The sequence below is a fragment of the Oreochromis niloticus genome, linkage group LG7 (genome assembly GCF_001858045.2).
Source record: "Oreochromis niloticus isolate F11D_XX linkage group LG7, O_niloticus_UMD_NMBU, whole genome shotgun sequence".
NCBI classification, from domain to species: Eukaryota; Metazoa; Chordata; class Actinopteri; order Cichliformes; family Cichlidae; genus Oreochromis; species Oreochromis niloticus.
Genome location: NC_031972.2, coordinates 6,997,313 through 7,022,059, shown reverse-complemented (window position 1 = coordinate 7,022,059; position 24,747 = coordinate 6,997,313). Strand labels below are relative to the sequence as shown.

The following is a 24,747-nucleotide window of genomic DNA, read 5'->3' as shown; positions in this document are numbered from 1 at the left end:
GAAACAATGGTGTTAACTGCTTATGATTTAGCTTTTTTAAAATTTAAAATAAAACCCAGAGCTATTATTTTCTCAGTCTTAATAAAGTTTCTATAGTGCCCTCTTCTCTAAAGATGGCACACAAAGGTCCACATTAGCAGCTGTAGTGTAAACTCAGAAACACACAGATGATGTGGACACAGCACGATGCTGTAAAGGGACTCAGAGACAAAGAGGTTTTCAGGGAGAAATGGGTATGAGAGGACAAGCTCTTCTCAGAAGAGAGGGGCACAATGAGAGTGCTTTCTGATGTAGGGCTGTCCATGAATATTCTAAATGATAAAAATCACAAAGGGAAAAAAAAAAATCAGCTATTTGACTGTAAAAACTATCATTCAGTTGCGAGGAGGGGAAAAAAGCAGCACTACTGGGTCCTGTCTTGCTCTGAGCTGCACAAAAAGCTGAGTTTCTACCAAAAAAAAAAAGTTGCCAGGGGGCATTGAAAGAGGATAATCCACCTCTGATACTTTCTGGGGAAAGCTGCGTCTCTCTCAGTGCTTCAGACAAGATACAATACCGCTGGTACAGGCAGAGAGCTGAAGGATTTATCCTACTAAATTTGCAGAATATACAGATATCAGGTGAAAAAGTGAAAGTAAAGTCTGTTAAGTCTTAATAAAATATAATAGAATATAATATCTATTCTATTCTTAACCTAATTGATTCATTAATTTTGTGCAAATATGCAAACCTTTGCCTATAGAAGCAGTTGCTGATATCTGACTTTCATCTTCTTATATGACAAACTGAAACAAGAAAAATCAAAAAGAGGACAAAAAAAAAGTACAAAACTGAACTACAGGGGAAAAAAAAAAAGATACAAGGACGCAGCAAGAACAGAACAATAGAGTGCATCCAAAAACTGCGATGCTATTCATGGGATCATCGGCGTTCCCAGGATAGCCATGCAGCAGGGCTACAGACGGAGCCGGGTGATGGGGTCAGCACTTTAGCACCGTTTAACACGTGGGAGATGGGGAGTAATGAACATACAAAACAGATTAGATGGGCAGCAAAAGTTTAGACAAAGACAGGCTTTATTACTGACTGAGGGGAGCATAAGAGCCAGCGTGTGTGGGAGAGAAGACATCTCATGCAATTCAAAAGTTATAATTAAGACGTTATAGGATGACATAAACCTGCACAGTTCACGGGTTTTTGATTAAAATCTATGACGTTTTCCAAAATTACAAGTTATGCCTGCTGTATCACAGGACAGGTCTTACATCAAACTACAATGGTGTGAGACAATAATGAAATTATGATATCCTGCAATGAAGAGTAGGAGTGCTCAAACTGTGCATTGTCTTTAAAGTGGAGACAGTGCATGGATTTTTAGTATTCAAACATCACAGGATTTTCTTATTCACTTCTATTCGGTGAATGTCGCCTTTGAGTTAAACTTAATGCTAATTCAGAATTTAGAATTAGCATTCCAAAACTGGAGCTACCTCCACACAGCAAAGCCAAGTAATGTTATGGAGTTATGATAAAAATGTGTATTTAATGTGTATTTAATGCTATTAGAAATGCGTCTATTGTTATTGAGGTTTATATCAATAAATAAGGTGGATACATTTTATAACTGATAAGTTTAGGAGAAGGGGGTAGGATTAAATAAGTGTTTCCTTGTTCTCACTGATTTTGGATATGTAAACTAAATCAGATTCAGTGGAGCACTGCAGTGTATTTTGCTTTATATTTATATTGTATATTTGTACATGCTTTACTTACTTTTTTTTTCCCTAAATGACTATGTATATTGTGTACTTGATCAAAATAAATAGGAAAAACAAAGATTTTTTAAAAGGTTTTCAGCACTACAGATGTTGGAAAAATGCAAGAATAGCAAAACTATATTTAAAGTGCACATAATGGCACAACATTCCTGAGAATTTATGAATCATATTTAGTCGTCTTTATGTTTAGGAACGAGTGGACTTGAGAACAAGGCTCAGTGCTTCTGATAGAGGTAGCAAAGAACCCAAGGTTAACCTTGAGCCTGAGTTTCCTTCGTCATCATTTTCAATTACTGGAGGGTAGCTTCACATTAGATGCCTAAAATCTAATAAAAATAAACCGGAAGGCACACCTTAAAGTTATATAAGATGCTAGATTTGACATTTTACCTTTCTGATCTGGCCTGAGGTCTTCTTTTTTTTCCTTTTCTTTTAAGTTTCAGTGATGCCAAAGAGAATTCATGTGGCTAGGTGCTGCACCGATTCTTTTTGATGGAGAGATCATTAGTCCACAGGTTCAACAACTGGTTGAGACTTACATTTGTCCCATTTTTACTTCTGCTTTTCACAACCAACATTCATAACCGGAGATAGAATGCTTCCTTATTCAGCTTATGTTACTATTAATTATAAATAAACATTTATGAATCTGGAAAAATTTGGCCTTGATCAGTTGCCAGTTAAATAAAGCTAAATTTGCTGGCTGACAATACACAAATCTCTCTGCTACTGAAGCACCTGTCTCCTTCAGAGATACTGTAGTCATGCTGAGCCTGGTCCTGTGTACTGTAGCATGCAGTCCTGAGCACTGCTGAGTTTACCTATTCTTAATTCCTAATAACCCAGAATAAATTCAAAAGACTCTTAACGTGTATTGTGATTGCCCGTTCAGAAAAACAGGAGCAGCTGGTGGAAATAAGTTTAGTATAATACCACCTGCTGTACTTCATATGATTCACCAACCTGTCTGCCAATGGGGATGCCACAACATCTACCCAGAGACCTTTGTGTCAGACCTGAAACTGAAATGGTAAGTTCTGTTCTGAGCAAGCATGAAAGCAAATATTTTTTTTTCAGTGTAGTTTTATTCACTTTCAATTTTTGTTTAATGGTTCAACCTTTGTTCAGTCATTATGACATTAGTCTAATCCCAAACCCAAACACAGAAAAGACTCACATCCACAAAATCTGTGAACGGTCATATCTCACCGAACAACTACACTGTAAGCCCAACTGTGTCTACGGTCTTCTGGCTTTCTGTGTCCGTTTACATATTACATGCAAATTAATGAAAAATTTCTTCTCTTTGACTCCAGGAAAAACCTACTGTAAATCTGGAAATCTGTAAAAATGACAACCGTTGTTTGCTCACCTGATTTTGAGCTCAGAGCGAGTTGCGAGGTTAGAAGAAAGCTGCTGGATGAGAGAAAGCAGCACGGGCTGGCTTAAAGGGCAGGGGTGCTGTCCGAACACCTGCTGAGAGTCGATGGTCTCACACACATACAAGACCAAATTCAGATCAGTTGCTGACAGAGCCTGTAGAGTAAACCATACAGAAGAGAGGGGTTACCAATTTAACCACTTATATAAATATTTGCACCTGAATTTAAGTTTAAGTATCTCTTTCCATACAACAAGCCTCTCAAGGAAAGGTGCACTCCATCAACAAGCAAGTTATTAAGCATTTCAGTGTCAGTCTCATCCTGACTTTGAAAGCTGGATTGAGAATAGGTAACAATGGGCCGATCAATTCAATTCTATGTTATGTGTGAAGGTTCTCAGTCATTCAGGTCATCGGAGTCTAAGGAGATCGGAAAGAAAAGTGCCTGGACTTCTTTAAGTTTCAATTCTACGTCATTTTCCTTTTCCAAAACATGAGATCCTCAAAAGTTGTGAGCAAGAGATCTAACATAATATGAAGGAAGCCAACAATCAAGGATGAGCAGTTTGGAGGTAGTTTGCACCAGCTACACCAAATGAGATGGCATGACCAAGCTCAGACAAAGCTTTCTATGCTAAAATTGAATAATTATTCAGAGCACAAAAACTACTAAATGTGTTTATAACACAAAATCTTTTAAACATTGCAGAAAATTAGTAATTTTAACTAGCATGTAAGCTTAGACGGGGTAGTTTTTCAGCTTAAAAGTAGAGGGGAAACGTGTTTTACCACAATTCATAGCAGTTTCGCATAGAAAGTCACTTAGGAGCAAATACAAGCATAATGAATGCCTGCAGCACAACTAATGCACTGGTGGGGTTTGCAACTGGGACTGTGGAGTAGTTGCAGGATAATGGCTTTCTCGGCCCTGGTGGACATACATGCATATGAGAGTTACAGTGAGTCGTGTGCAGTTGCCTGCATTAATTAGTAGTTGGAAAACACAGCTCAGCTGCAGAGGAAGCTGCAGTGCAACGTTTAAGCCTGGTTACATCAGTGTGTGCGTGTTACCTGCTGGAAAGCCTGATTGAGTTGGCCCTGCTGGAGGAGCTGCAGGATGTTCGTCTGCTGTGTCTGGTAGTCTAAATGTGCTGTGGGAACTGGTGTGCCGGCCGCCGACCTCATTGCCTGCATGATGCTGGAGGTGACCACTGCCTGCTGCTCCTTCATCGCTAGGCTCACCTCACCTTTGACAATCCGCTGCACATGGCTAAGAATAGACTCCTGCAAGCTGAGCAGGGAAAAGAAGGACAGTTATCCTCCAAGTTGCATGAATCTTAAACAAATATGCTGCAGTCTATTTTTGTGCTTTGGGGAAAATCCTTGCTCTTAACCTACAAGATATTGGCTTAAAAACTGACTCTGCACAGTTTGGCGTTGTCATTTCCTTTTCAAGAGTTTTAGTGGGCCAGCTATTTTCTCTCTTCTCTGCTCTTGACAATCTATAAACTCTAGAGGCCTTGAAATTAATTGCAGGGGGAACAAGAGACCTGATCGAATTGATGTTCTTACATTAGCCCCAGGATTAAGCTTTGCTTGTTTTTACTCTCCAATCTATTACACACCTGCTCGATATGCAGTAAGAAGGCCATAGTGGTACATAGGTATTTGCTGGTATACGTAGCTGAAGTTCAAAATGTCCACTTGGAATGTAAGTCAATGCTGCCACATCAATAAATGTGAATAACATCACTCAACAACAGGACTGTTTTAAATACTGATTTGCAAGACCATCTTTGTTTTAATGCTGTAACTGAAGTAGAAGAATGATCAAGTGTTAAGTGACAAACTAGAAAAGTAAAAGGTAAAGTAAACAGTTTTGGGAAGATTCATTTACTTTTATATGTGGGGAAAAAAGTTTCACTTTTCTAGTCACACACGGCTCACGCAGTGGTAAACAAGGAACAGCTCAGTTACTTACTTTCCCACCATCATCTGGATCTGATGCTGGACTTCAGCCCGGACGTTAGCTGTGATGTTGTTGCCCAGCTGATCAGTGGAGCTCTGGAAGTTGTCGATCATCTGCTGGAGCTGGCCAATCATGGGGTCTCGGGTATCCTGGTCTCTCTGCTTTCTGTTCTTCATATGAGTCTCAAGCTGCTGGATGTCTACAAAGATCAAAGTCAAGAGCAAAATCTCTCATCACGCAAGCAAACATCTTAAATACTGTCACAACTCTAGCGAGCACCATTTTTCATAATAATATGAAATGAGTCAGTGCAGCATGAAAAGGCTCTCTACTTGCTTCCACTGGCTCATTTTATTTGGAGCTGGTTTGCCGAGATGGAAGTGTTGTGTGCAGATGTCAACCTACCTGTGACTGCTAGAATGACTAATGCGGGAGGATTACAGCATTATGTATCAATAATTATTATACATTTGATGTTATTGCACCATTTTAAACGAGTAACATCTGGGCATTAAAACACTGCTGAAGGCAGATAACACAGCAGTGCAGATGTTAGTGCAGCACTCACAAAAAGCTCGTCAATTTCCACTTTCACAGTTGCGATAGACTAGCAACTAATTTGAGGCAGACCCACTTGTAGTTCTCAGAAGTCTTTTTCTGGTATGGAGTAGGTATACTTTCTCGGGATAGGTAGAAATGTTAACATTTGGGAAACATGTTTATCCATACTAGCTTTAAATGGAGGAAAACGATGGGCAAATTTATCAACAGTCAAGTCCAGAATTTTCTTTTCTTATTGAGTTAACTAGCCGCTGGTGAGTTATTAAATCACATAAGAGTTTCTATTAGCAGTATGAATTGGGGGAGGTTATGTAGTTACCTGGGGACCTTACAGCAGTTACGTAACAGGTAGTCCCCAGAACTGCTTGGCACCAAAGCAGGTAATATTTACAAAGTAAACCTTGGATTAATTTTAAATTAGAGGAGCGGAACTGTGGCCTCTCTGTGCACATTATAAATTTAAAAAAGATCGGGTTGCAGCTTCCAAGAGTGGGCGTGAGCACAATCTCAGAATAAGCAGACTGCTTTTCAGCACATCAGGGCACTGGCTGGGTCTGTAAAGGCATCAGTACAAAAGTTGTCCCTGAGATCTTTCAGCGAGACACTTACTTAATTAGACTTCCACATACAGCTCCTTATTTCAGGGCTAGACGCTGAGAACATTCAATATGAAGAAAGCAATAATGCTAAGTATCCAAATAAGGACATCAGCCATTGTAAGCCATCAGGATGCCTTTAAGAGAGCGTCCAGAAACTTTTAAAGCAACTGTACATCTAATGAATAAATGTTTAAGTGCACCTAGACAACATGTCCTGCAGTGGATCAATACATAGCTTGATATTTGTATGGTGTTTTGTACAAGTTTATCATTGTCCTTCATTTCCTTACATTCTTGTGTGCCTTGTTTGAAGCTGTCGTTGATTTGCTGAAACATGGACTGGCAGCCTCTTTCAAAAACAGGAAGCACAATGCTCTGGAAGGCATCTTTATATGCTGCCTGGATGGGGCCCTGCATCGCCTCTGCTGCTGCTCGACCAATCGCATCCGTTGTGTTCTGGGGAACAAGAGGCAGGGAGAGTAGGTTAATGTAGAAAATACACAGTAAATAATCCTAAAAGACCTAAAATACAGACAAGTGGTAAAGTAAAGCAGTCGCCTACCTTCGATTTCACCACTTTGCCAACATTGTCCTTCAGGGTAATCTCCACAGCGGTCAGTTTAGCAGCGATTGTGTTGTTCAGCTGGCCTGTCACTGGCTCCAAAGTCTTAGAGATTGCTAGAGAGGGAAAAAGACAGATTAGCAGGAACCCCTCTATAATTAGGCATGTGATTGAGGCTGGAGGCAAAGAAAGACAGGAACATCTCATCCTCGAATACGAGGGCAGGAGAGGCGAGGCAGGAACACATCTCTCAGGAGACTGCTTAATTTTAGTGTCTCAGTCCAACACACCTCAGCTGCCTTTGCTATATTTAACATTACTTATGCCTCAAGATGATCTCGAGCATTAAATAACACAGTAATTTATTGATGTACAACCTGGTGTGCACTTAGAGTTTGGCTTTTTTGTCAGAGCAGGAAAAAACAAAACAAATTGCAGCTTAACAGAAATTGTAGCCTTTTTTAATAACACCTATATCCATATTTATATTCATCAGTGATTTGTAGTGTTAACCTCATGATATTTGGTTTTTAGCAAGGAAAAATGCCAGCTATTCTGTTCATAAACCATTTGCTCTTCTTTGGTCAAAATGCCAATAGATCAAATCCAAAAAGGTGAAAGTAAATAAATTTCAGGTTCTTAAAACTTTAAGCTTACAAGACAAGTAAGCTCAACCACAACATCTGTGCAACTTAGATTATACACACAGCAGAAAAAAACATCTCAAGTATTATTAAATATACCTACAATAAACATTTGCATATCGACAATAGAAAGACTTGATAAGAGACCCCAGAGGGTGGGACAGAGGTTTAACCAAGTTTGCAGCATTTGTAGACTGAACACGTTTTAGTACATAAAGATCTTCCTGCTCCTCAGCTCACAAACATTAAAATGGCTCAATACCACCATCATCTGGAAAGAGAAGTGACTGATCTAACAATTGCCTGGTGAATCTATTTAGTCTGACTCAGACTGTGTTATCCGTTTTCAATGTTGCTGTTAGAGACAATTGTAGGTCTAAGGAGCTAAGAAAGAAAAGCGTCTGGACTTCTTTAATTTCTTGAAGATGTTTTGCTTCTCATCCGAGAAGCTTCTTCAGTCCTAAGAGCAATTGGTGGAGAGTCCCAGATGGACCAATTGCTCTTGGAACTGAAGAAGCTTCTCGGATGAGAAGCAAAACGTCTTCAAGAAACTTGACCTGGATGACTGAGAACCTTCACAGACACAATTGTAGGTGTACAAACATATAATTAACATCCCATTTGAACAGACATCTGACACCTAAAAGTAAATCTCTGTGCAATTAAAAAGAAACGAAAAACATTAAAAAAAAAACCATGAGAATCTCCTTATCAATACCATTTTTTCCCTCGTCACTACTAGATATCAAAGAGATAGTACTCCCCCATACATATGAACAGGAAACATTTGATGTATTTATTTCCTTTATATGACCTTTTTAAAATGTATGAATCTCAGTGATGCTTAGCAGTGAATGGCACCCATCATGCTCTGGGAGTGTGTTTGTGTTTTCTTACTTTGTGGGACTGTTTTCTTCATTTCATCCCGAAGCACTTTGTCCATCCGGTTGGTCAGAGCTGAGCTGAGGGCATGGCTGAGCTGCTGGCTGAGTTGTTCCTGAAGCTGCTGCTGATGATTCTGACTCTCTGCCAGGACTCGCTCAAGTCTGCGGTCTGAGGTGGAGACAGGTCAAGGCTCACAAGAATATGATGTAAATGGCTCATTGCTAAAAATGCAAGCATCCTGTAATGATAACGATTTCAAAGATGTGGCTAAAAGACATTTAAATCTTTGCACAGTCACAGCTGTTCACTGAGCCTTTAGTATAAAATTTTTGTCAAAACATTTCTTTTGGAAACATAATTTAAAAAAAACCCCAAAACAATCATGAGTGAGTGAGAGATTACTGAAGGATACGTTCTTGCTCCTGGTGATTTGTCAGGACATGTTCCACCTGAGCCATAATGGAGCTCTGCATGGTTTCAATCTGTCCCCGCAGTTCAGTTAACTCCCTCTGCTGGCTACGCAACAGCATCATCAACTCATCCTGTACTTCTGCATTAAACTTTTAAAGATGAGGAGAAAAGCTGAATTAAAAGAATCCAAGAATGAGAAACCAAAGAGCTGCTGAAACAAACAACACGTTATCAAATAGTATAATTTACAAGACATTATCAGTAACAATCAACTCTCTAAAATTCAAAAAAAATAAAATAAAATAATGCATTTACTGCACATAAAGGCATGACACATCTAACTAACATAAAAAAAGGGAATTTTTCTTTTAGGAATTTACCTGACCAGAATCCATTTGCCTGGACTGTGATGACTCACTGTAAAGACGAGAAACAATGTTTAACTAAGTACTCAATACTACTTATAGCACACTTAATACTAAATAAATGCATAAAAATCAATTTGTTGATAAACTAATTATTTTCTTACATGTATTAGTTTTAAGAACTTTATTATAAAATAATATTTGGCTTAACTTAAATGCAATAATGCTAAATAAGACAATAGGAAATAACTCAATCCTGCTACTTGAGGTAGACATGAAAAAAAGGATCAGTCTACCTGTAATTCAGTGTGAGTAATCACTTTCTTTTGCTAGTCAACACCCTATAAAATGCTCATACACTGGTCAAGTCTAGACCAGTGCAGACACAAGCCCTGCAGGACGTGACGTGTAGCTGCAAGTTTGACCTGTTGTCCCCCATACCACATTTTGACTGGCTCTGGTTTACTAATTCAACATTTGAGTCCCTCACTTAAAAGTGTGGCCTAAAGAAATGTGCTGAACAATGAAAAAAATCCCTACCAAAACACCCAAATGAATGTAAGACATAACTTAATTAACAGTAACAGTTTTAATAGTTTCTGGGATTAAAAAAAAAAAAAAAAAAAAAAAAAAGGGCATACACAGACTACAAGATCATGTTTACAAATTTTAGTTGTCCACTGAATCTTACTATGATTACTTAAATGAGGGAGTTAGATAAACTGTATTCAAAAATTTTCTGGCTCTCCTGTGACATATGTGACGCAGATGTAAATATGTGTGCATGTGATATTTTTCTCTGATTTGATGCTGGGTTGATTGAGGCATTTCCTATTTCCATATATACCTCATGAAGGTCGAACAAAGCGAAATGCTGTAATTTCACTAAACTTTGACCAAAAAGCAAGACAGTGTGCAGAAGCACCATCTAATAATTTACTAATCTAAGGGGTTCTCTTCACTGTCGTCCTTTTAGTTTCTGAAAAGAGCAGCATCTTGATGCTAAAGTATAAACAAACCTGTCGTCTTTCTTGAGCTTTCTCTTTGGCTTTGGTGATCCTCGTGGTGAGGTTTTCCAATCATTCACTGGTAGTCTATGGGAAGATCGAGAACCACAGTTTCCAGAGGATGACGCCAGACTGGCCACCTCATCATCAGGGTCACTGAGTCACACACAACACAGAAATGTAGACAGTAAGTCAGCTGCTGTAGCCTCTAAAGCAGAGTTTAGACCACATGTTCAGAATCAGCTGAGAAAAAGTCAATAAAATCAAACCATTGCTGTGCCTTAAATGTGCAGCGCTTTATCATGATAAAGTCCATTCTATTGCCCGTTTCATTTGCATAAACAAATAGATGGTGGGTTAATGTATGTTACCTCTGCTCGGCTCCAGCGTCCTGACTGTCATTCTGTGTCAGGTGATATGAGCGTCGATGGTAAGGTGAGCTCAAGTGTCTGTCCTGTGAGTCCTCTCTTGAACTGCAGCGGGCATATGAGACAAACATTACTACACCAATACTTAAATTAAAAAATAAATAAATAAAAAGAAATCTGTTTCACAATGCCGTTTTCATTGTAACATAGCATGACAACCTGATGTGTACGCAAAACTACCTGAACACAAACCAGGGATTCTACACTCAGCTGAATGTTTTATACACAGAGAAATCAAAACAGGCTTGTGAAATGTTTCACACAGGATGGGGGTCCAAGTTTTTATATGTTAGATTACACACCAGTCAACAAGTCCGTTGTCCCTGAGACTGTTCCTGGTTTCTCTGGTGATATCTGGGGCAGCTGGCCAAGATGTGTGGCTAACGCTGCCATCTGAGGACCCTCCTCCTATCACAGGATTTTCCTGTGAGAGCGCATTCTCAAGCAGAGATGGTGTGTGACTCAGTCTGGACTCAGACTCTGCTGCCCCGCCCACAGGCCCTTCTGCACCTCCAAGTTCAAGAGGCAACAAGCTGTAACAAAATACATAACAGCTTATGTACTTAGAGAGCATTTCTGGACTGGGAAAATAAAATAAAGTAAATATAAAGACAACACAAATGTACATACATTAAAACAAGAAAGTGAAATGAAACTGCAGAATCAGAATCAACAGTAATTATGGTTATGTTATGGAATAAGCAAGCTGTCAATCTGGTGCCATGTACAATGTTTTCACATTACAAACATTACCATTTACCATATCACTTGCACAGTGATCTTAACGTTGACATTATTACCATCGAAACAAAAAGAAAGAGCTGAGGTTGCGTTGCACAAATGATAACACTTAAGTGGATTCAAAATACTTTTTAAATGTTTCCACAATTTTTTGTTGTCTCTGTAGCATTACAACATCCACACAGCTCTGACTCCACTGACATATAACCAAAGCTAATATAACATTACGCACATTACCCAATCAATGTCCTAACTAAAACATTTCTTATAGTATAATAAAAATATAATAAATAAAAGCAGGGTTGCACAGATGCAGGCGGTGCAGAAACATCCCCCTGCAGCCAACGACAGAACATTTAGCATCTGCTGCAGGGAGTTATCAAGAGCGGCCCTAGTGAGGAAATAAAACTGGTGGAGAGAAGTTGGGGGCTGCTTATATCTGAATTTGATGTCACAAATGGCTGCAAATATGAATGGCTCATTGAGAGACATTGTAGGATTGATGTGGAAAAGAAAATATACAAGGAGATTGTCTTTTCTCAGACCCTGTGCTCAAAAACAGTGAGGAAGATGGTTTTACATAATGTGCTACAACCCTAATCAAATGGAGTAGTAAACATAAAAGTGTCAAACTTTAGTTCAAGTGGATCATAAAATCTCAACACTATTATTTCTGCATGCTTTTTAGTACTCCTAATCACTTTTGAATTTACATACCCACTGTTGTTGGCTGAGCGCGGTGAGGTTAACAAGTGCAGCGCAGAGGCAGCAGAGGCCATGCTGTCTGTCTGGAGGGCAGAAAGAGGTAAGGGATCCAAGCTGGACACTAGTCCACGCTGAAGCTGCAGGGTCTGAGAGGCGATTTCTGGCATGTCCTGGGACATGGCTGTGGATGCTGAGGAGATGACGTCAGGGGAGCGGGCTCTAGTTGGAGATGCCAAAGGTGGCAGGAGTGGAGGATCTAGAACCTGAGAGCTGTCGAGTACCAGAGGACCACTAGGGGTTGCCAAAGCCTGGATATGGAGAATGAGAGTTTATTAAAATAAGTCATTTCATGAAGAGAGGGGCAAGGTTGGTTGAAGTAGGAGAGTGGGTTAGATCATACCTGCAGATTCTCGAGTCCGGGCAGTAGCACAGTGGAAGCAGCTCTTGGGCTGCTGGTGGAGGCAGAGAGTGTCAGCCCAGTGCTGCTATTGTCAACCCTGTTAGGACTCTGACTTGCATCCTCCATAGCTCTGAAAAACAGGCATTCATATTCCCAAATGTAACCAAAAACAAAAACAAAACAGTAGGGAATTATTTGTTTTCAGCTGTTAAAGATCAATGGAGTCTTTAAAGTAAACAAAAGATAACAGAGGCTTATTTTTATAATTAATAACTGGAGACTGAGGAAAAACAACCCAAAATCATTTGTCTTCGTCCTTGACTTATTTGAAATATAAGTAAAAATCTAAAAACTCCACATCCTGGTAAACATAATCTGTAAGAACAGCATTCACCACCCCTAACTGCATGTTATAAGGACACAGATGATAAAATATCATTTGTGATATCATGTTCACTTTTTCATATACTAAAATTTTCAGTTTTCAAATTAGTATATAGTGAATTTTTAATTCCATACCTGTTCGTTGAGTCAGAGTTGCTGCTTATAGCTGTCACAATGGTCAGACTGCTGGCACTGCTCCCCGGAGATGCTGGTACCTGAAAGGATGACAAAAAGATGATCTACAGGCAGCAAATATGATGGAAGGTTTGGATAATCACTGTTCAGTGTTTATAAATCAGTTTAACTGAAGCGCATCGCAGATAAGTGGGGTGTTTCACATCTCAACCCTGTTCACAATGATTACATTTATCCAATATTTTATTGACTTTTTATTCAACTGGTACTGTGGAAGGCTGGGAGACTGTGGTGGTGGGGGGTGGGGGTCCCTTGACTGGGTAACCAGTCCATCAAGGGGCTAACACAGTCCATTCAAACCTACAGCTAATTTGGACTCACCAGTTAACCCAACATGCATATCTTGAGACTATGGAAGAAAACAAGAGCATCCATAAAAACAAAGAGCTAACAAGGAACAGTTTGTCCTTTTGTATGTTATCAGCTTTTCTTTGGGTGCATAACTAGTCCTATTTAGTTTGCACTAGTGTGTATTAACACAGTATTGAGTGCTGTTGCCAGCTATAAACCAATATGTGGGCGAAGGTGCTATTCACCGTGTGACAAATCAAAGGAAGACACATGGTGTTCATTTGCTGAAGCTGTAACGTTTTTGGTCGTTCTGCAAACTTCAGAAATTTTTCAGACTCATCTCAACATTTCTCATCAATCTACACAGAATATTCATAAAGACTGAGCAAATACAAGCTTTCTAATGTCTTTTTTAATACAAATGAACATAACTAATCTATATTACAAAACTTGCAATTAATATCCATTGCCCAAAGACGTTTATCAATTGTCTTTGAGATGGTTCTTCAAACTGACTGGAATCCACTGGTACCTAACTACACTCAACACCTATGAGTTTAAAACTTATAGTTCACAGAACCAAGCTGTGTGGTTGAGAACACAACTGTGTCAGGGCAAAGACCCAAGAAGATTTGCTGTTGTCATTGCTGCCAAAGGTGCTTTAATCAATTATGAAGTGAAAGGTTTTAATACCTTTCACTTGATATAAATGAAGTGAAAGGTATTAAATGTAATACTACTTTTGCAAATGTAATACTTCAAAAAAAAATTTTTTGTGTGTCTTGTGGAGTATTAGGTCCAGTTAGATTAGGTAAAAAGAATGGAAAAGGTTTGAAAACTTTCTGACTACAGCGTAAGGATAAGTTCGTACTGAAGTGCTCGGTGTCATGAAGGCATCAGGAGTCATCAGCTTGGGCATCACTCCACTGCCGGTGCCCGAGCTTGACAGGAAGTCTGAGGGAGCAGGAAGTGATGGGATCTTCCTTAGATCAGTCTGGGAGCCACTTCCTGAATCCTTGTCAGAGCTTTGATCAGTGAGATGGTCTGAAAACCCAGCTGGAGACATAAAAAATAAAATTACTTCCGTTTCGTGGCAAAATTTCATCTAAAATAGAGAATTTTTAAATGATCTATAAGCAGATATAAATAAAATTGATTTCAAAACTAAAGTAAATTATTTATGAGAGAAGACTAGAGGTGGACCAAATGTGGAGTAATCATACAAGTTGCCTTATTTTCATTGAATTCGTCCCTTTCAGCATAAATACTGAATTCTGTCAGTTAAAGAAACTGCTATCTTACCCAGACCATCCTGAGAATCTGAATGAGGAAGGAACGCCGCAGAGTTGGAACCTGCATTGGGCTGAAACCAAATCTGAACATCCTGCAAACTCCTGCAAACATACAAATGAGGAGACATTAAACAAAATTACTAATAATTACTGATACTGCCATGTGTCAAACCAGCAGCAAGCTGCCTCTGCATTGAGGACTTGCTCCCTGGCCTATAATATCTTGATTCCAAGTAGAAAATAGCACACTTGTCAGTCTTTCGTCTGGGTTGACTGCTTTCAGAGGGTGGACGGGTGCACAGAGACATAGTGTACAGCACGGTTTTAACAAAGAATAATTACATGCTATATGTCGTGTCCTTCTACAAAGGCTTTCCTGTACAGTAGATTTTTCCACAGCACCCACCCAGTGTTGGAAAACAATGTCAGCTCCAACACAAGAGACTGACACTAGTCACCAAGTACACAATAAGTGTGCACATCTGCAAGAAATTCCATGGAAGTATACGGAGCTTGCTGACTGGATGAAAGGCTCCTTTACAGAAGAAATCCAATAAATTTGGCTGACAGCAGAGTTAGGAATATGTTAAACTGAGCATGGTTGCCCATTCTATTCTATTTTCAAGAAAAAATATTACAACACAAAACAATATTAGTGAGTCCTACAAGAAAGTTAATCATTGGTGTGTACTAGAAAACAAAGCACATTTTGGTCATTCAGTGTGCATCATCACTGACCTCCTGTAAACCAAAATGTCCTTTGGAAACTGTTAAAGCGTTAAGTTAAGTTGACACAATCTTAAAACTTTTCAAAAAAAAAAAAAGAAGAAGAAGAAAACTCACTTGGTGTGGACACAGTACAGTTTAATCTGGATCCCAGATTTGGACTCTGTGGGTCCTTGAGTGCCCTCTGGAAAAGATACACATGAAAAACATGTGGCCTTAATGAGGAACAAACATATTTAATTTCAACTTTGAAGAGTGCGCACATGTCTATACACATGCATGTGACTATGTACCTGTCGTCATGCTTTCACTCTCCTCCTCAGCAGGAAGGACCTCAGTGTGCCGCAATCGACACTGGGTAACATCACGTACCCCAAAGCTGAGCACAGGGTGGGTCAGCAGGAACTCTGACACTGCTGTGAAATTTGCCTTTCCTTTCTCCAAGTCCTGTCGCAGCTCCATCACATATAAAACCTGCAAATCAGCCAAGTATGAAACTAAGCTTAGGAGGAAGTGGTAACATAGGTAGCCAAGAAAGTGGTATTGTTCAGGGACTTTCACAAACAGAGCAGGTCTACTTGTACACTTGATGTGTGGTCTTTGATCAGTCTGTCTAGAAAGGTAGTTCATTTAGGATTTGTATCTTTTGTATTGATGAAGTGTGCCTATTAATTTACACAAAGTAATAGAAAAGTGAGCACTTTAAAAAGGGGGTTACACAATATGATTTCTCACAATGATTACTTGCTTAAAACTTCTGTTAAAACATTTGTGCTAACCTTCCTTTGCACATCAGTGAGGATCAGATACTCAGCAGAGAGGTCCAGGCTGGCCTTGAGACTTGGCAGAGTCGATGAGTTTAATGGATCGGGGGAGAACCTTTAAGAGAAAAGTACTGTGAAATTAGTATCTTTGTATGTTGTCCTTAAACAAATGGTTTCAGCTAAAATATCAACAACAGTCATCACCAAATGTCTTCAGTAAGAGAATAATTTTACTTTGGGACTAGTCTAAAAACCCCTTTTGTGGGCCTTCCTGGCAGACATTTTTTTTGCTTTTACAGAGCATTACTGTTAGACCAGCTTTGTACACCAAGGCCAACCAGCCAGTTACTGGTTTGGAATAATGTTTCCCTTAAGACGTGAGCTTTTTTTGCATGCCTTCTGTCTTAATTCTGCAAAGGCCATCCCATGCTACATTTATAATAAGGGTTGAGAAAGATATAAAATGACTAAAAAAAAATTAGTGCTTTCAGCGTAAAATTCGTTAAAATGACGTTAACGCCATAACCGCATTAACGCGGCAAATCTCCGTTAGTGAGTTAATGCAGCTCCCCCCGTGCGAGGGGCTGCACGGCGCTAACGCGTTAACAAGCTAACATTAATGTCATTTTAACTAAATTAACGCTGACAGCACTAAAAAAAAATATTTCAAATAATAGACACCTGATGGTTTGTAAACAGGTCCAGGAAACAGTGCACCACATCTTCAACTCCTGGTTTTGGTCGGCTCCAGTTATCAGAAATCGCCAGAAAGGAACCCTGTAATGAAAAGCAAAAGGGGACAGAATTGACAATGAGAAGAAGAAAGAGATAGAGATGCACTTGGATAAAAACCCACTAGGACAGCCTGTGATAAATGTAAACTTTGAGTTTGTGTGTGCAGACTCACTCGGGGTCCTGCCTCTTGTGGTTGTCACAGAAAAGAAGACAGGAGAGAGGACGTCCACCATGAGGCCGCAATTCATGAAGACATCTATTTTTAAGGAAAAATGCAAAAGTGAATAAAAAACAGAGGGGAGAAAACCACATAGAAGAAAAGGAAAAAACAATAAAGTTGTAAACCATTTAAGAATTCATTAATTGGTTTGCTTACCTGGGCTTGTCTTGCCCGCCTTCTATGTATATCTGCCAGAACTTGATGTATCCATCATGGCTGGCTGTGGCTAACACGGTTCCATCTGGAGACAGTGCACCTTCACTGACTCTCTGGACAAACCAAAATTAAACAATGTTCATAGTCAATAATGCAACAATTCTCAGTAAACCTGAGACCTTAAGTACATTAGTTCCAAGCATTTTGTTGTACAAACCAAGACAATGAAATATGTCATCTTTATGTCAAAGTTTTTCATATGAAAATGAAGTCCCACCTGGGTATGCCCCTTGACTGCGATGAGGCCATCCTTTACTTCTGTGGCATCAACAGGCCAGCTGCTGTTGTTGGCTCTCAAGGCCTCCAGATCCCATACCTCAGCCTAGAAAAGGGGAAACAGTAAAATTAGAGATGAAACATTTCTGCTTTTTTCTGCAAGTGTTTTGCGTTTTAGCTGAGACACAGGATTGTATTGCTCTGTCAGCTAAAAATCAGTGAATGGACAACCACATCATTACTCCTCTATGGGCAATATCACACTACTTTTTAATGTATATAAACCTATACATATTTATCAAATTTATAACAATGTCCTAGTGTAGACAACTAACTACTCAAAGTTTTATTCTATTTCCAATTTCATTGGCTTTTCATCCACCTCAGACAAACATATCTGTGTCAAACATTTATACCCTGTCTTCATGTAGAAGAGCCAAAGTTTGACTGGCATCATCCTGGTTCTCCTCGTTGTCATCCTGGATGAATGGACACCAGATGAGGCGACGATGGGAATTCAGTGGAGTGTTTTCTGGCCGTCGGATATGAACTACTATCTGATCTCTATACAAAACACAGGTTAAGGAAAATGGGAAACAAGAATAGTTTTTGGAATTCCTGCTGTAACTGTGACAAAAGCAGAGGTGAAGATCAGTGTAATCTTTAACTTGCTAGTTTAGAAACAAACAGAGGTAACTAAGTAGTGAAGATACAGCCTTCATTGGCAGTATCCATACACATGCACGCACGCACGCACGCACACACACGCGTTCAGTTTCTCATACATTCAGGATACAGTATCTTGTTGGCAGTGTAGGTGAGCTGCCAGACCATCAGGTTGCCCGCTTCATCTACACAACCTAACAGAGATGAATCAAGGTGGGCGAAAGCCAGATCTGTGACGGCCCCGGTGAATCCCTTCAGTAAGGAACGCTCACCAAACTCCAAACTGAGGACACGAACCATAGCATGGTTGTTGGCTCCTGAGGGGAAAAAAATGCCCAAAGATAAACCAAGGAGCCTTTGTTATTACAGCACTGAATACACAGTAAATCCATTGAACAATGTTGTAAACAACCACAGTATAAATAAAAGTTTAATAAGTGGAATGAGCAACATTTTCAGCCCTTTAAAGTAATGGACTACAATGCATAGTAATTCTGGTGGAACATATGAAACTGAACATCTCAACTGAGCCTTGAGATCAGACAGTTCACATAGTTTCCCAATATGCACTTACAGAACGTAACTGCCTTTATGCAGCAACATGAATTATCAAAGAGCTGATTAGTTAAAACAAAATTACTTTTTTTAAAAATGGCACAGAAAAGGCCAAGAATTGTTTTTCTGCACAGCCAAGGACATCCTTAGATCTGTCAGACCAGGGAGGGGAAAAAATCCATCTTCAGTCTTTATACTGTCAAACATTTCTAAAGTGTGTGTGCACACCACTCCCAGAAAAATCAAGAGTAGATTGGAAAGCAAAAAGAAAAACATGCAAGAAACAGCATCGGGGATCAACAACAGAGATCAATTACTTTAACCAGAACACAACCAGATCATTATCAAGAAGTGTGGGTACAGGGAAGACTGATGCCGAGGAAACCATTTATAAGGACAAACAATTAGGCAGCTAAAATTAAATTTTAAAATGAGCATGCACAGAAGGATTTTTGGGGATTTCGAGTGCATACTCCTTCATAGCACACCTTTACTCCTTCATAGGAATAAAGGTCTGTTCAGTCAAACCAGACAGAATATCAGATTGCTCTGAAAGTAAAAGTTTGATATTCTGTCTGAAGTATACAGTCTGAAGTATACAGAAGGATTTTGAATGCAAACTTATAAAGAAATCACAAGAAATGTTCAACCTCCAACCAAAGAAAATCTTGTGAAGGCTTCACAGAGCGCTTAAATAAATCCAATCAAAGAGCAACTTTGGGAGACATTGCTTCAAAATGAGCTTGGATACTAAATTAAAAGCTCTGCAGCCTGGAACAAAGTGTGTGTGTGTGATATATATAGATATATATCTATATCTATATCTATATATCTATATCTAAAGACAAGAAAGCTCCTGACCATGCATGGAGGGTTTCACCCCAAGTCCAGCACCCTGAGGCTGTACGCTAAGCGGAAGGAAGGGGGGCCGGGGACTGGTGAGGGTCAGCACCACAGTCCAGGATGAGACAAGAAACATCCACGAATACATCACGAAGATGGCCCCAACTGACAGCGTGCTCAGTGAATACCTCAGGCAGCAGAAACCCAAGAAAGAGGAGGGAAACGAGGAACCATCATGGAAGGACAGGCCCCTGCACGGTATGTACCACCGGCAGATAGAGGAGGTGGCTGATATCCAGAAATCCTACCAGTGGCTGGACAAAGCTGGACTGAAAGACAGCACAGAGGCACTAATCATGGCAGCACAGGAACAAGCTCTGAGTACAAGATCCATAGAGGCTGGGGTCTATCACACCAGGCAAGACCCCAGGTGCAGGCTGTGTAAAGATGCCCCTGAGACAATCCAGCACATAACAGCAGGGTGCAAGATGCTAGCAGGCAAGGCATACATGGAACGCCATAACCAAGTGGCCGGCATAGTGTACAGGAACATCTGTGCCGAGTATAACCTGGAAGTCCCAAGGTCAAAATGGGAGATGCCCCCAAGGGTGGTGGAGAATGACCGAGCTAAGATCCTGTGGGACTTCCAGATGCAGACGGACAAAATGGTGGTGGCTAACCAACCGGACATAGTGGTGGTAGACAAACAGAAGAAGACGGCTGTAGTGATCGATGTAGCGGTTCCGAATGACAGCAATATCAGGAAGAAGGAACACGAGAAGCTGGAGAAATACCAAGGGCTCAGAGAAGAGCTCGAGAGGATGTGGAGGGTGAAGGTAACGGTGGTCCCCGTGGTAATCGGAGCACTAGGTGCGGTGACTCCCAAGCTAGGCGAGTGGCTCCAGCAGATCCCGGGATCTCTGTCCAGAAGAGCGCAGTCCTGGGAACAGCTAAGATACTGCGCAGGACCCTCAAGCTCCCAGGCCTCTGGTAGAGGACCCGAGCCTGAAGGATAAAAACCGCCCGCAGGGGCGTGCTGGGTGTTTTTTCTATATATATATATATATATACACATATATATATTATCTTTATTATATTGGGGGGGGGGCACTGCACATACAGTGCTTTAGATTGGGACTGTATTATAAAGCCACATACAATAATGTTATATCCTAAATGTCTGTGGTAGAAGCTTGTGTTGGATTATTATACCTCTCTAAAGTCTAAAGATGATTATAATTGTGATTAGAGCAGGGCGATATGACCAAAAATATTTATCATGATATACATTTGAAAATTTGCGATAACGATATAATTGACACTAGACAAAATACTTTGCAACTCCACAACTTTATTAGTGCAAAAAACCCCATCAATGTATTTTCACTTAAAGAAGCAGCTGTTTTTTATGTGCATTAAAGTTATATAAAAATGTAACAGTGCAAATTCCTTGCTGACAGTTTAACCAAAAGGCATTTCCAGTGGAAATTGGCCGACATATCCTCAGCATAACCATGTATAATATCCACAAAACTTAAAAAGATGTTATACACACACAATATGGTAATATTATGTTGAAGCACAGTATGTATCACTCCGCAAGGCTCCTGCCTACTATAGCCGTAATGCTCCGACAATCCATCAAGCGGTGTGGGTTCGTAGCTTAGCAAAGTCGTACTAAAACATTTGACAGATTTTCGAGCACCGTGTACCACATAAAATTGTTTCGAGGTCAGTAAACACAACCAGAATTCATACATAAGGCACACGGGATTATAAGGGGCACTGTTGATTTTCAGAAAAATCAAAGGATTGATTTTAAGTGTGCCGTATTTTCCAAACAACACGGTAATAACGACGGCCCGCTAGCATGCTCTACCAAAAATAGTGCTTTGTTGTGTGTCTGACGGACGAAAGCTAAACCAGTTCCATACCACTGAAGTTGCAGCATTTTTACAAACCAGTTCTGGTTCATCCGTTTCATTTAACGATCTGCTTTCGCTCTTCTCATTCTGCGTCGCTGCCATGTGCGTATGTAAACATAGGCACTGCGCATGCGCGTTTTACCCATATTCTATCGCGATATTTCATTTTCCTATCGTTGCCCAAAATTACACCGGTATTACCGTGAATGGTATGATATGGCCCAGCCCTAATTGTGATGATTAACATTTAGGAGCTGAAGCCACTCAAAAACACTGTACCTCTGATGGCGTAGGCCAGGAAGGCATTGGACACAGCTATCAGTCTGCCGTAATAATACTTGTGCTCCCAGTCGTACTTAGCAACAGGCTGAATCTTCACCTGAAAGAATCACAAAAATACCATGAAAAACAGATGAGTAACCTCTGAACAAAGTTTATAAGGAATTAAAAAACTGACAAAGCAAAGAACCTCAAAAGCTAAAGAAAGTCTAAAAGATGCTATAGATGATCTGTGTTTTTATAACTGTACACTTCCATTTTCCATCATATCATTTTCTCAAATTAAATGAAAATCATATCATTTGATAATGATATGACATTTTATGAAATGTCATAAAAAGAGACTAGGAGACTATAGTGCTTATAAAAATTAGTTCAGGTATCTTTAGATAAATACTGTAGCTTATCACTTGTAAAAAGAAAAAGAAAAAGAAAAAAAATCACCATGTTGAGTCATCACAGATACAGGCTCAGTTCAGATAAAAATAACAGCCACAGTCAGAAGTACTGACTGTCTCCAAATTTCTAATTTGTTCTCTTCACCAGAGCTGCCAGGTTGTAGCTGATGATTTGGTTTCTTACCTTGTTGCTGCCTCGAGCCTTGCTGTTAATGCTAGAGTCTTGGCTTGCCACTATCTCCACATTGTTAGAAGTAATTGGAATACAGGTAGAGCCATCATCACCAGAAAGGCAGCTGAAATTGCAGCACATTGATTCTGTTAAAAAACAAAACAAAACAAAACAAAACCACACACACACAAACAAACAACTCAAAAGTCCTTATAAATATGACACCACTAAGCAGGTTAAATGAGAAACTCACATTATCTGACTCTCCTGAGCACTGCTGAGGTCTGTGGAGATGGGTCTTGTAGATTCTGACATGGTTGACCGGTCAGTGCTCCCTAGAAGGCCTGTTCCCAATAACCCATTCAGCTCTCCATTAAAAGATGGCTTTCTACCACTTTCACTTGAATTTCCATCTGAGAAAGACAATGAAAGTAGGAGATCCAGAGGCTGCAAAGAGCTTGTGTTTGTTCTGGGGCTTCCTTACCAGCTTACTTTTGACTCAGCTCAGAGTCTGACACAATCACGTCACTGATGCACAATTGTACAGTGATTTTAGACTTTACAACAAAACAATGAGTCACATGCAGTCTCACAGTGATACACACAATATTCATTACAAAGTGTAGGACAATATTTTTTTTTAACCTATATTTTCAATGGCGACCTATTATGCTCATTTCCAGCACATATTTTTCTGAGGACTCTAGCCACTCTAAAATTATGCTTATTTATCTTATACAGGGACTTGATGCAGACCCTCACTGTATTTGTCTGAGGAAAAGGCTGTTTAAGTACCCTTCCCTTCCCCTCATTTTAAGTCAATGTTCTTATGATTGGCGGCTCCTCTCAAACAGATGCATTAACAGCAGGTAAATGGGGCTTGTGTGCTCACAACAAGACGTGTGTCTGAGATTACCATATTAGGAATATCCATTCCTACTGACATCATACAAAGCCTAAAGCATACAAAACTTTCCACATACAGATTAAACTGAGTCTTGGTAAAGAAAAGTTAAACAAAAAGAAACTTGTAATCTAGGACTGGGTTTAAACCATCCCTGGGAAACAAGAGCCTAAAATTTCAGACAACAAACAAAGAATTCAGGTGATAGTATTTTATGTATTCCATACTTCTGATTCTTCACGGTTTATAAGCATTTATTAATGAAAAAGGCAGCAAAGTAAAGAGACGTTAAGGTGTAATATATGCTACTTTTACATTCTGGTGTTACTATAAAGTGTACCAAAACGGTCAACAAGTAGTGTACTGGTCTGACAGTCCAATTTCTATATCTACCCCCAACATAAAATACTATGACGTAAAGATAATTAAGGCTAACACAGGTGCAACATACTGAGTTCCTAACATTAGTATGTCTTCTTCACACTGCATGATAAAGTTGCCATGTAATACATCGCAAGTGAGACAAACAAACACACGTGAATTGGTGTTCCCAAATTAGTAAAGCAAGTCGACCCTTCTACGCAGTTTGTGGGGGCTTGCTCACACCAGTTAAATGCCTCTCATTAATTAAGGACAAACCTATAACCACTTTTATGGCTTCGGAGTAAAAACACCAGGTACTACAGAGTTAATTTATACTAGACGAAATATTTACCTACGTTTCTGTCGGTGTTTAGATTTTTTTTTAAAAGACACGCTTTTTTTACACCACAAAACAGATACACACATACGCTAAACTCCTAAACGAGCTAACAAGGAGGATGAGAAAATACTTTACGACGCAGTTAGCGCTCCAACATTACGACGACCCGATACACTTTCGCGGTTCCGCGGAAATCAGTGTTAAAACAGATTCGGTGACACGCAAACTGTATTTTCACGCAAAAGCTGCAGTTGACCCTGACTTCGCTTCAACACAACTAAGCGGCACACCACATCACGCTGGCTAAGTTATATATTTAGCTAGCCAGCTAACTAGCATTCAACTAGCTTCTGCGGCCTAAACCAGCGCAGGCGCTTTCGCTCTCGGCCCCCACTTACCGGTGCTGTTCCCGGGACGGTCGAGCTTGAGGATGTCCCGGAGATGCTGGGTTGCACCCTCGATGTCTATATTAGTATTGGACGCCATGGGTGAGGGAAAGGGGAGCTCGGGTTTGTTCAGGGGGAAAGGATGAAATTTTGTTTCCTGCGATGCTGCTGTCACTGTTCACCCCGAGCAACCGTCTAAACTTCCGTTTCGTCTGCGCAATGGATTCCGACTTGTCATTGTGTCAGGTCAATGGTTCCCACCTCGAACGCTACTGACGTTCATTTTTTTTCCACGAGAAGACACCAGTCACTAACTTTGTTAGATATTTGAGTTTAATTATTATTATTGTCCTTATGATGTTTTGGTATTTATTTTTTGTTTACTCACTTTTATCAACGGCGTTATACATAATAATATCTCCTTTTTAGCAGCTGTTTTTG

General features: G+C 39.9%; 1 protein-coding gene across 1 annotated transcript in view; it reads right to left on the bottom strand.

Annotated features, from left to right (window-relative positions):
* The window catches only part of edc4 (enhancer of mRNA decapping 4), a 29,735-nt gene extending 5,177 nt beyond the window's left edge, over positions 1-24,558 (bottom strand). The window contains exons 1-29 of the mRNA XM_005449393.4: positions 24,319-24,558; positions 22,567-22,726; positions 22,326-22,437; positions 21,744-21,843; positions 18,272-18,458; positions 17,892-18,039; positions 17,477-17,581; positions 17,200-17,312; positions 16,996-17,079; positions 16,770-16,865; positions 16,104-16,203; positions 15,618-15,798; positions 15,442-15,508; positions 14,609-14,700; positions 14,178-14,362; positions 12,956-13,035; positions 12,437-12,566; positions 12,049-12,344; positions 10,893-11,123; positions 10,534-10,635; positions 10,175-10,318; positions 9,171-9,207; positions 8,792-8,939; positions 8,392-8,547; positions 6,851-6,966; positions 6,579-6,744; positions 5,141-5,327; positions 4,231-4,450; positions 3,151-3,314 (exon numbers count right to left, since the gene is read on the bottom strand). Coding sequence (XP_005449450.1) covers positions 3,151-3,314; positions 4,231-4,450; positions 5,141-5,327; positions 6,579-6,744; positions 6,851-6,966; positions 8,392-8,547; positions 8,792-8,939; positions 9,171-9,207; positions 10,175-10,318; positions 10,534-10,635; positions 10,893-11,123; positions 12,049-12,344; positions 12,437-12,566; positions 12,956-13,035; positions 14,178-14,362; positions 14,609-14,700; positions 15,442-15,508; positions 15,618-15,798; positions 16,104-16,203; positions 16,770-16,865; positions 16,996-17,079; positions 17,200-17,312; positions 17,477-17,581; positions 17,892-18,039; positions 18,272-18,458; positions 21,744-21,843; positions 22,326-22,437; positions 22,567-22,726; positions 24,319-24,406 — 3,995 coding nt within the window. The 5' untranslated portion in view covers positions 24,407-24,558. The remainder of the gene's footprint in view (positions 1-3,150; positions 3,315-4,230; positions 4,451-5,140; positions 5,328-6,578; positions 6,745-6,850; positions 6,967-8,391; positions 8,548-8,791; positions 8,940-9,170; positions 9,208-10,174; positions 10,319-10,533; positions 10,636-10,892; positions 11,124-12,048; positions 12,345-12,436; positions 12,567-12,955; positions 13,036-14,177; positions 14,363-14,608; positions 14,701-15,441; positions 15,509-15,617; positions 15,799-16,103; positions 16,204-16,769; positions 16,866-16,995; positions 17,080-17,199; positions 17,313-17,476; positions 17,582-17,891; positions 18,040-18,271; positions 18,459-21,743; positions 21,844-22,325; positions 22,438-22,566; positions 22,727-24,318) is intronic.
* Between the last annotated feature and the right edge of the window lie 189 nt (positions 24,559-24,747).